This window comes from Auxenochlorella protothecoides, assembly GCF_000733215.1.
Source record: "Auxenochlorella protothecoides strain 0710 unplaced genomic scaffold scaffold22, whole genome shotgun sequence".
Taxonomy (NCBI): Eukaryota; Viridiplantae; Chlorophyta; class Trebouxiophyceae; order Chlorellales; family Chlorellaceae; genus Auxenochlorella; species Auxenochlorella protothecoides.
In genome coordinates, this window is record NW_011934209.1 from 81,193 (window position 1) to 92,290 (window position 11,098).

Here is an 11,098-nt window from a genome sequence, read left to right on the forward strand (position 1 = left end):
GGGCGTGCATGTCCAAGTGAGTAGCAAAGATCCCACAACCAAGTCGGCCCGACCCAGCCGCTGCAGCATCAAAACCACTCCTATCCGAACGCGCCTTGCGTATATCTACACTCCCTGCCGTAGCTGTGGCATGCAACCCAGCCTCACCCCCCCCCCCAAAAAGGCCTGCCCCCAGTCCCCTGCCTCGCTCCAACCACCACTGCGCCTGCGATGTACTGAGTTACACAAGAGGCAGCTGCATGACGAGCGCCATGCCCTCCCCGACCTCTGACCAAGAAAGCGCCTAGAGCACGCCCTCCTTGAGAATATCGTAGGGGATGGGGGTGATGGTCTCCATGCTCACGTTCTCCAGGGTGAAGCCCTCCAGACGGGGACCCGCCGGCTGGCGCTTGGTGATGGGCTTGGGCGCCCCCGCGGCCTTGGCCTGACGCCGGGCCTCGTCGTTGGACTTGACGCGGCGCAGGAAGTCCTCCTTGCAGCGAGAGGGGGCGACGTGCTCGATGCGCACGTGGATGCGCTTCTTGATGTACCGCCCATTCACCTGCTTGTTGATCTCCACGCCCACGGCGCGCTTGGTCACATTCCAGACCACACCGGTCTTGCCGTGGTAGTACTTGTGGGGCATACCCTGTGGAGCAGGTTGGGAGGGTGGGGACGTGGGACTGCTGCCCCGAGGGGGGGGATTGCCGCACCCAGGGGCTGGGGTACGGCGAGCACCGACATGCGCACTCTCGCGCCTCGCTGGCCTCGTCTGCTCGCATACATGGGCACCCACTGTCCCCGTGACAGCTTAAAAATACTCCCGAGGATTCGCGCCTCAGCCCCCGCGCGCACCTTGTGCACGGCGCCGTTCACTTTGATGTCAACATAGTCGCCGACGTGGTAGTTGCGCAGGTAGGTGGTCAGAGGGATGAATCCCTTTGTCCTGTACCCGCGCTGGAAGGTGTGCCTGGTGCAGGCGCGGTATCCCTGGCCGCCCGGCATCGTGTATGTATCGACCTGCAGGGAGGGGGATTCCGGGGTGGGGCGGTGCTCCGCGCCAAGCTCGGGCAGGGCGGTTGGCCTCACCACACCACCAGTCTCACCTGATGAGGGCTCCAGGCAAGGAAAGAGGGTTGGCATGGCCAGGCTACGAGCGTTTCGTGGCAGGGACAGACTTGGCGGCCTTGGTGTTCGTGGTTTCTACAGTTCACAGCATTGCGCCCGTGGGTGTCTACGCATGGATCCCTGGACTCCGCGATTGAAGGTCCAATCGAGCACCACATGCACCAGTGGAGCATACATACTCGCTAGTTGAAAGCTGAAAGTCTGAACGACTGCGTCTTTGCCGACACCATGGCCGGCTGCGTCACTTTCACGTCCAGTAGACCCTCCCAGGCCCTGCGCCAGTCGCGGCAGGCATTCCGCGCGCAGGGCAGGCGATGTGCAGTCAAGGTCCAGGCCAAGGTTGACCTGCAGGGAGGCCCGCGCTTCGCGAAGGGCAAATGCTACGTTACGCGAGATGTGAGCTGAGACACGTGTTGGGGACTGGTGTGGCAGGTGGGGGGCCGAAGCTCTGTCCTTTGGCTCCTCTCAAAGCCTCTTCCTACTTGCCTACAGAACATTGACACCGACCAGATCATCCCCGCGGAGTATCTGACCCTGGTGCCGTCCAAGGTGGGGTTCCTGGCATGCTGGGGCGACATTGCCATGGCTGATTGTGTGCCCCAATGGGACTGTGCTTGTACTTTTCCCGTTCCTTGTACCTTACCCCTGACTTCTCCCCCTGCGCCCCCTGGCAGCCTGCCGAGTACGAGAAGCTGGGCAGCTACGCCATGATCGGCCTGCCAGAGCAGGAGTACCCTGAGAGGTGAGACTTTGAGTTGGGATGGGAGATGCTCTCCCTGCTGCCAGACCCTGCACACCCCTCACACCTCCTCGCTGCTGTCTGACAAGCACCCTCGACCACGCTTCTGCACAGGTACGTCCCGGTGGACAGCATGAAGACGGAGTACCCCATCATCATCGGCGGTGAGAATTTCGGGTGCGGCTCCTCCCGGGAGCACGCGCCAGTGGCTCTTGGCGCCGCCGGCGCCAAGGTCGTGCTGGCGCAGACCTTTGCGCGCATCTTCTTCCGCAACTGCGTCGCCACGGGGGAGCTGTACCCGGTGGAGACGGACCGCCGCCTGTGCGATGAGTTGGTCACGGGGCAGGAGGTGGAGGTGGACATGGAGGCCAACGTGCTCAAGGTGGTGGAAACCGGGAAGACGTACGACCTGAAGGACCTGGGCGCGGCAGGGCCCCGTCATCGACGCGGGAGGCCTCTTTAACTTTGCGCGGCAAGGTGAGGGGCTGGGTGTGTGGAGTGAGGGGCTGGGGGCATGGAGTGCAGGGCTGGGGGCGTGGGGCGTGGGGGGGGCGTCGCCGCCTCCTATGCGATACACGGACAGGCACCCTCACCTGCAAGCAATCTCTTTCCCCCATGCAGAGGGTATGATCAAGGCTGCAGTGTAGTAAAGGTGTTTTTGTGTCGAGAATGAATGTAAGGAGATGCCCCATGCCGGAGACTGTACGGAAACCACCCGGGCACACTGGGGGAGGAGATGCCCGGCTTGGCAGCATGAATCGTCCGGCGAGAACCGGGGGGTCCCCCCCCCCCCGACAGCGACCTCTCCGTCAGAGCTTGCATGCTGGAAACGAAGAGACTGCTTCGTACCTTTATGATTGTCATTGGGCGGAGGGGCTTGCGAGAAAGGCGCTGTGCAGTGGCGGAAGTTACTCGGCGGGGGCGCGCGCAGAAGCGGCCGGAGGCGATCCTACCGCCTGGGCTCCGCCATCAGAAGGCCTTACGACAAAGGTGAGGAGGTATGGCATCGTCTAGTCCATGGGCAGCTACGCCATGATCGGCCTGCCAGAGCAGGAGTACCCTGAGAGGTGAGACTTTGAGTTGGGATGGGAGATGCTCTCCCTGCTGCCAGACCCTGCACACCCCTCACACCTCCTCGCTGCTGTCTGACAAGCACCCTCGACCACGCTTCTGCACAGGTACGTCCCGGTGGACAGCATGAAGACGGAGTACCCCATCATCATCGGCGGTGAGAATTTCGGGTGCGGCTCCTCCCGGGAGCACGCGCCAGTGGCTCTTGGCGCCGCCGGCGCCAAGGTCGTGCTGGCGCAGACCTTTGCGCGCATCTTCTTCCGCAACTGCGTCGCCACGGGGGAGCTGTACCCGGTGGAGACGGACCGCCGCCTGTGCGATGAGTTGGTCACGGGGCAGGAGGTGGAGGTGGACATGGAGGCCAACGTGCTCAAGGTGGTGGAAACCGGGAAGACGTACGACCTGAAGGACCTGGGCGCGGCAGGCCCTGTCATCGACGCGGGAGGCCTCTTTAACTTTGCGCGGCAAGGTGAGGGGCTGGGTGTGTGGAGTGAGGGGCTGGGGGCATGGAGTGCAGGGCTGGGGGCGTGGGGCGTGGGGGGGGCGTCGCCGCCTCCTATGCGATACACGGACAGGCACCCTCACCTGCAAGCAATCTCTTTCCCCCTTGCAGAGGGTATGATCAAGGCTGCAGTGTAGTAAAGGTGTTTTTGTGTCGAGAATGAATGTAAGGAGATGCCCCATGCCGGAGACTGTACGGAAACCACCCGGGCACACTGGGGGAGGAGATGCCCGGCTTGGCAGCATGAATCGTCAGGCGAGAACCGGGGGGTCCCCCCCCCCCGACAGCGACCTCTCCGTCAGAGCTTGCATGCTGGAAACGAAGAGACTGCTTCGTACCTTTATGATTGTCATTGGGCGGAGGGGCTTGCGAGAAAGGCGCTGTGCAGTGGCGGAAGTTACTCGGCGGGGGCGCGCGCAGAAGCGGCCGGAGGCGATCCTACCGCCTGGGCTCCGCCATCAGAAGGCCTTACGACAAAGGTGAGGAGGTATGGCATCGTCTAGTCCATGGCATGGTCGCTCACCGCATCGCGAGTAGCTGGGTGCCCGTTCCCTTCTCGGGTCTCCCCTCCACCGAGAGCCAGAGCGTGTGCACTTCGCCCAGCAGCACCCTCCCCCCCTCCCACAGCTCGTTGGAAGCCGCTGCCAGCATGGAAATGGCGCTCCGTGGTGCTCGATCCCGGGCCCCCGTCCCCTCCCGGCAGCATCGTGGAGTTGGAGGGTGGTTGGGGTGAGCCAGCTGCGCTAGACCTGAGCGTTCCCACAGTCCTGCGGGCAGGGAAGGATGCTGCCAGGCCCACACCCCACACTTTTCTCAAGGACCTGGTCTCACAGCTTGGAGCAGATATGGAGGTGTGCTGACAGGGGTGCTCATTGGGTGTCCTGTTTGTCGGCGAAGAAGGGGTGGGCTGCGGTGCATCGCTGCTCGGTCTTCCTGGCCAGAATCGGGATCTAGGCGGCTTGTGTTCTGTTGGGACTGGCGGCTGTTCGCGTGCAAGCCACCTCTGGTAGAGCTCTTCGGTGCGCCCCTGTGCCTAGCGGTGCATCCACCACAGCACCAGTCCCAACACGGTCACCCCTCCCCCCTTCCTCCCCTCTTCACCGCTCAACCCTTCCAGGTCCAGACGGACGACCTGTCCTTTGCAGACGGCACGGCCAGCCCCGGCCCCTGCTGGACCCTGGGCCTGTGGCTGGCGTACTGGGACGCCAGGTGCTCCGCGCCGGCGGCGGCACCCGCCGCGGCGCGCCCCCGTGGCGGCCCGGCCGATGACGAGGCCGACAGCTCGTCTGTGCGCCGCCCTGGCATGCGCGACGACGCGCCGGCGCTGTCCCCTGAGCAGCGGGGCCTGGTGCTGGAGGTGCCCGCGCTATCCCTGGCGGCCACCGCGCTGGAAGGCCGCTGGCGCGCGCCCGCCCCCGCGGTCGCCCAGGACCTGACGGCGCGCGTTTGGCGGCGCGACGCCGTGCACGCGCCTGCCGCCGCGCCGGCGCTGCACCTCTCCCCCGCCGGCAGCGTCACGCTGCCGGCGCTGCCGCCCTCCGGCGCCGGGGCCTGGGTCGCGGCCCTGGCCGGCCGCCGCACGCTGTGCCTGCTGCCGCCGGGGCGGGGGCCCTGGGCCGCGTCGGTGCGCGCGCGGCGCGGCGCGCGGGAGGCGCTGGCATCGCTCGTGGCCGCGCCGGGGAGGCTGCGGGTGGATCTGGCGCCGGGGGATGCGCTGCTCGTCCCGCCAGGCTGGCTGCTGGCCAGCGCCGCGCCGGAGCGCGAGGGCGCCATCAGCCTACGGGGCAGCTTTCTCCTGGCCGCCAGCCTACACGTGCACCTGGACGCGCGGCGGCTGGAGGTAAGCAATGTGACATTCGGAGCTCATTGACTCTGGAAAGGGTGCATCGAGATGGGAGTGGCGCAGGGTGCGGACGGTGCAGGGCATGGGCGTGCGTGCGGCTGCAGGGCGCCCTGCTGGAGTGCATGCAGATTAACGCATGTGCCTGAGACCAGATCATTTGCCCCTGGAAGCCCCCGCCCCCGCCCCGTCCATTCCCAGCATCTCCCTCGCCGACCTGCGCAGGAGGCGCTGGCGGTGAGCCCGGCGCGGCAGTATCCCCTGTTCAAGCAGACCATGTGGCATGCGGCCCTTTACTGGAGTGAGGTCCTGCGTCGCACGGCGGGCGTGTCGCGGAGGAAGCGGGACGCCCTGGCTGCCCAGCTGCCAAGCCCGGGCAGGGGTGTGCGGGAGTCCGGGTCGACGGAGGCCTGGACTGCCGGCGAGCAGGTCGGTGCGCGGGAGCGACTGCCCAGCCGGCGCAAGGTGAGCATGGTTGCATTCTGTACGGGTACTGCTGCTCTGATGGGTGGTCGCAGGTGGGGGGCTGTCGGATTTGGCAACTTGGGTGCGAGGGGTCGTGCAATGGCAAGGGCTTGATGGCAGGCTCGAGGCCTGACCAGGCAGCTGCAGGAGGGGACCAAGGCGCCAAAGTGTGGTGCGGACAGATCGTTCCTCAGCATGCCAGTTCCTCGATCCTCTGATGCCTCCCATCTAGCCACAGATCGTGCTGGCAGACAGCAGCGACGATGACGGCGGCGCAGCAGGAGGGCTCGAGGGAAGCCGCGCCAGGACGGGAGGCCCTCGGGGTCTTACCGTCGGGCCACGGCATGACCAGGCACGCGATTCGAATCAAAAGTTTCCTGGTGGACGACTGAAACGCTTGCGCCGGGGCGGCGCCGTCGAGGAAGCAGTGCCCTGGGAGGGGGAAGTGACGGCGGAGCACGCCCCAAACGACAAGAAGAGCGCGCCCAAACAGCGCGCTGCCAGGCTCACAGCAGGCAAGCGCTGCGCGACCCCGGCGCGGCAATCAGCGCCTCCTGCACGCCGGGCTAACCCTCGCCGCCGCGCCGGCGACGACTTTGTGGAGAGTGACGGCGACGCTGGTGCCGGCAGCTGGGGCGAGGAGGATGCGGACTGGGGCCCGGCAGCCACCAGCAGCGAGGGCGGCGGGGGTGCCAGCACCGCGTCGTCCGAGCCTGCCAGCAGCGGAGGGGAGGGCTGGGGCGACGGTGCGCGTACCTCCACGCAGCGTGCCTCTGCTCGCCGTGCGTCGGCTCGGCGTGCTGCTGCCCACCTTGGACCGATGCGGAGGGTGGACCCGCACGCGCTGCCCTCCCGTGAGCGGCGCCTGCCTGCACGGCTCGCCGACGGCGACGTGCTAGTTCCGGGGGCTAATGCTTGACCAGGCGCCAGCGGTGCGTCTCAATTCGACGGGAGCGGTGCTGGAGGGAGCGATGCCGGAGGGAGTGATGCCGGGGGCTCGCCGTGGATGGGCAGCACCAGGGGTCCCTCCTTCAGCAACAGGAGCCAGGGAGACGAGCCAGGCGCCGGCGTCCGCCCCCCCCCCCACCAGCCTCCGTGTCCGATTGAAGCTGGCGGTGCCGGCCCCCCCCCCAGGCGCGGCGGCGCCGCCAACGACCCTGCGCCTGAAGCTGGGGGGCAGGCACCTGATCCCGCAGGTGGATGGCGCGGCGGGGTCGCCGTCCGACCCCCCCCCGGGGGACGCCCTGGAAGCCATGTATGACGAGCTCTTTGGCGCAGCGTCGGACGAGGAGGCTGGCGAAGGTGGGGCTGATGGGGTGAGGAGCACCTCCGAGGCAGTGTGCATCATGAAAGCTGAGCGGGGTGACGCCGGTGGAGTCGGTGGCGACGTCGATCGCATGGATGCCTCGGACCATGCAACTGGCGAGCACAGGCCGCCTCTGGCCCTGGAGGCCACGCAAGGCCCCGCCGCCTGCGACGGCGCGGCCGGCGACATGCGACTGATGAAGGCCGATGGCCAAGACCCCACCGACGCAGCACCGCAGCAGCCTGAAGCCCTGTTGCCAGTGCACATCCCACCAGGGATTGCAGACCCGGGCGACGGGGTGCTGAGCCCCGCCCCGCCTGAGGACGACCTGGACCCTGTCTGGCTGGACGTCCCAGCGCGGCCGAGGATGCAGCCGGCCCTGGCGGCCCTGCTTTTCTCCCTGCGCACCTGGCTGCGGCACCCCGCGGCGCTCAACGACGTCCCCCTGAGCGTCGCGGACCCAAAGGTGGGCGGGTGTGGGTGGAAAGGGAGACTGGAATGCATAGGTTGCACCGAGGAGTGGAGCCGTGCTTTGCACTCCTGCAGCCCGGCAGTGCTGCCCAAGGGAGCCCGACATCCAGCATTCGGGCTTGGGCAGACTGGGGTCTGCGTCCTCGCCAGACTGCAACCCTCCTCTTAGGGCCAAGTGCACTCATCCACACCTCCGCTGCACGGTACCCCAGGCAATCGTGGCGGCGCTGGAGGTGGGCGTGATCGCCATGGGCTGGTCCCTGACCCCACTGAAGGCGACCGAGGCGCTGGAGGCCAGCTCCGACGACGACGACGTGCTGCGTGCCCCTGGCCTGGCCGAGGCACACCAAGGCGACGTGCCTGGCAGAGATGACGACCCGGGCAGCGACTACCTCCCGGACGCCAGGGAAGAGGAGGAGGAGGAGGAGGTGGTGGTCGAGGAGTCCAACGGTGAGCGCTGTGGTCCAACGATGAAGGAGCATGTGGAGTCTCTTGTTGAGGCAGAATCTCTGAAAAGGCCGGACCTGGCTGTGCTCACGAGTGACGAGAGTGTGCACCAGCGCTTTGGAGGTCCTCGCCATGCAAACACATGCTGGCCCTGCCGAGTGTTGGTGCTCCTGGGGTGCCAAACCATCTCAAACCTGACCTCTCACCCCCCCCACCCTTGGCATTGCCAGGACCGCCCCAGCAACGGCCTGGCGCCACGCCCGGCGCCGCCCCCCGACCCAGGGTCCTCGCCATGCAAGGGCCCAGCCCCAGCGTGCGGGATACGCCCGTCCCCAAGCCGGCGGCGCGCAAGGCGGGTGCCATGTCCATCAAGGCGCGGCTGTCCAAGAAGCTGCGCCTCTGAAGATGTTCGTTCCTGACGCCCTGCAATGCAGCTTGATTCTCTTCTTTGCTGCACTAGAACCCTCCTTAACTGAGTCGCGCCAGTCCCTCCTGCAGACCGCGCCGTGACAACCATTCCTCAGACCCGCCTTGCCATGGCACCCTCCTCTCAGCTTGTATATTCTGTACCGTCAGGATCACCTGCCCTTTGGCCAACTCCCCGTCCTAGTTGGTACTTCCCACTCCTTCATGTCTGTATGCACACCAGTGATCGTACTTTTACAAATGCTTCATGGTCGGGGCTCCCTCGGCGCCGCCCAGGTGACGCTGAGGATGAGGTTGTCATACCCAAAGCCATCCAGCTTGTTGATGGCCCGTACGGCATCGTCCCGCAGCACAAAGTTGACGAATGCAAAGCCTCGCGACTCGCCTGCAGGTGTGGAAGGGGACGGAGGGTTGGAAGGAGGTCCGACAACCATCAGGCTCCGGCGGGGTGGGACCATTGGTGCGATGTGGGGAGGCACATCAACACTGTACCACCAGCCTCCTGTCGAGCATCCTTGCCCCTTTGCAGACCAGCAGTCCCATGGTGCCTCCTCCAAATAACCACATCCATACTCCCCTTTTCCTGCCGACCCCGCACTCACCCGTCTCTCGGTCCTTGGCAATGAACACCCGCTGCACCTGGCCAAACGCGCCGAACAGTTCCCGCAGGTCGTCCTCCGACACGTCTTCGCTCAGGTTGGTCACCCTCACGCTGTTCTCGTCGCGGCGTTTCTGCGGTGGGTGGCGGCGCAGGGTGAACAAGGCTGTGTCCTTCCTGCCCTCAACAGCCAACCAGGCTCGACACTCCTCAGTTGACCCTCCCGAAACAACGCACGCCCACACCCCTCCTCACCAGGCAACCACTCCCCCAGGACTCCCCAACCCACAACCAACAATGGCCACTCACGAGCGCCAGGGACTCCATGGTCTCCCCGCCGGCCAGGCGCTGCCGCATGGAGGGCGCCACCCAGCCCGTGCCAGAGGTCTTGAGGCCGGAGGGACCGTCGTCCTCGCCCGGCGGCCGTTCTGCGGGCGCCAACAGGCCCTTGGCCTCCAGCAGCTGGCGCTCCATGCGCCGCTTGTACAGCATGTCCTTGATGTTCCCCACGATGGCGGCCTTGTCGGAGCCGGCCATGGCGGTCTGGAAGTCCATCTTACCCTTGTCCTCCTGCGTCTGCTTCTGCGGCCGCACGCGCTCAAAGGGGATGTCCTCCGTGGCCTTGGCGGAGATGATGTCAGAGGCGCGCTCAGACGCGGCGTCGCCAAACTTGGTCCAGCCCTCCCGCCGCTCCACGGCCGACTGGGGGGGTGGGAGGGTAGGTGTATGGTGCGTGGGGAATGGAGGGGCAGCAAGGCAGGGGTTCATGGCCCAGCTAGGGAGGCTGGCAACGGATCAGCATCCTCAGCACCTCCACGCTGTGCTCCTCGCAGCATTCTGGCAAGCATATGTGCTCTTTACCCACTCGCTCGCAGTGCGTACCTTGTAGACCTTCTTCTCAATCTTCACCACCTTGGTGCGGGTGGTCTTCTTGATCACGTCGCCCTTGTCGTTGCGGGAGTACTCCACGCGGACGACGATGCCCTTTCCATCTGGTCCGGTGGTTGTTGTCGGTGGGAGCTCCTCCTCATCCTCCAGCAAATCTCCCCATCGGTTCTTGAGGCCCACCATACGGGAGCCGAGTATGCCCCTCAAGTGCACCTGTGGTATCCGGCACGCGAGAAAACTCAAGACTTTACCTCAGGAGGCGGGCACAAGATGGGAGAGCAGCATCCTCCTGTCCCTAGGCTTTCTGGGCTGAGCGCGCGAGGCTCGGTTCCCCATCTCCAGGGCGGCTTTTTCGTGCGTTCCCGCGCTACCACGCGCAATGCTGCACGGGAGCGAAGGCGCCTTCACCACACTTCATGGCGAAGCATGCCGAAACAGAGCACATTGATCAGCGCATGTGTTCGTGGATATAATAGATAATAGTATCACCCGATACATTGAAATTGAGTGTGCCTCGCTTACCAGCAGGCATGTCGTGAGAAGTGCGTTCCGACATTACGTGGTGGACCAGTCTCTTCTTCGCCACCATGGCGTCGAGTGGCGAGGGGCTGGAGGGACTGGGCATCACAGCCTTGGATGTGGATGAAGTCCAAGCAGCTTTGCTGAATCAGGTGTCGAGGAGTGGGAGGGGCAGGGTGTGTCGATCTCGTGTGGAGGTTGTGTCCTCACAAGAGGCGCATTCTGGGACTTTCTCGCATACCGGCCCCTAAATCCCTTCACATAGGCGCCCGGCTCCATGATGGACAACGAGGATGACTCTTTCGATCAAGAAACACTCCTCGCTCGCTACAAGGACGCTGCCAGGGAGTTGCAGGCCATACAGAGCATGGTGTCCTCCCAGGCGCCAGAGGGCCTCCAGGCTTCGCTCATGCGCCAGCGCCAGGAGGGACTGCAGGCAGCCTTGGACAGGGCTGGCCGCGAGCTGGAGGCTGCTGGCCTTCCGCGGCCTCGAGTCGGTGATGCAGGGGCGCCTACCTCGATACACCCCGAGCGAGAGGGGCTTCCGGAGACCCAGGCTGTGCCTGGGCAGGCACGATCCAGTGCAAAAGGGAAGGCTGCCGCCGAAGAGCTGGTGGAGGACGACCTCTTCTCGGAAGGGGAGGGGAAGGCCAGCTCAGGCGCCCTGGTGGAGACGGATAGAGACCGCCTCATCCGCCTGGTGTGTATATTTGATGGCG

General features: G+C 65.5%; 4 protein-coding genes across 4 annotated transcripts; 2 read left to right on the forward strand and 2 right to left on the reverse strand.

Annotated features, from left to right (window-relative positions):
- Nucleotides 1–283: 283 nt before the first annotated feature.
- F751_2285 (60S ribosomal protein L21-1) lies at nt 284–984 on the reverse strand (the record flags this gene model as incomplete). Its single annotated transcript, XM_011399153.1, has 2 exons — nt 284–628; nt 835–984. 2 exons carry the CDS (start codon nt 982–984, stop codon nt 284–286), a joined length of 495 nt encoding a protein of 164 aa, XP_011397455.1.
- Nucleotides 985–1,335: 351 nt separating this feature from the next.
- Nucleotides 1,336–2,493, forward strand: F751_2286 (3-isopropylmalate dehydratase small subunit; the record flags this gene model as incomplete). Its single annotated transcript, XM_011399154.1, has 5 exons — nt 1,336–1,503; nt 1,600–1,656; nt 1,782–1,849; nt 1,961–2,283; nt 2,468–2,493. The coding sequence occupies 5 exons, from the start codon at nt 1,336–1,338 to the stop codon at nt 2,491–2,493; spliced, it is 642 nt and encodes a 213-aa protein (XP_011397456.1).
- A 370-nt stretch (nt 2,494–2,863) lies between these two features.
- On the forward strand, nt 2,864–8,351 carry F751_2287 (3-isopropylmalate dehydratase small subunit; the record flags this gene model as incomplete). The annotated part of the gene is made up of 9 exons (XM_011399155.1): nt 2,864–2,913; nt 3,025–3,386; nt 4,263–4,270; nt 4,537–4,628; nt 5,103–5,259; nt 5,485–5,724; nt 6,921–7,496; nt 7,714–7,951; nt 8,179–8,351. The coding sequence occupies 9 exons, from the start codon at nt 2,864–2,866 to the stop codon at nt 8,349–8,351; spliced, it is 1,896 nt and encodes a 631-aa protein (XP_011397457.1).
- A 268-nt stretch (nt 8,352–8,619) lies between these two features.
- Nucleotides 8,620–10,043, reverse strand: F751_2288 (Eukaryotic translation initiation factor 3 subunit G; the record flags this gene model as incomplete). Its single annotated transcript, XM_011399156.1, has 4 exons — nt 8,620–8,759; nt 8,977–9,106; nt 9,282–9,674; nt 9,855–10,043. 4 exons carry the CDS (start codon nt 10,041–10,043, stop codon nt 8,620–8,622), a joined length of 852 nt encoding a protein of 283 aa, XP_011397458.1.
- Between the last annotated feature and the right edge of the window lie 1,055 nt (nt 10,044–11,098).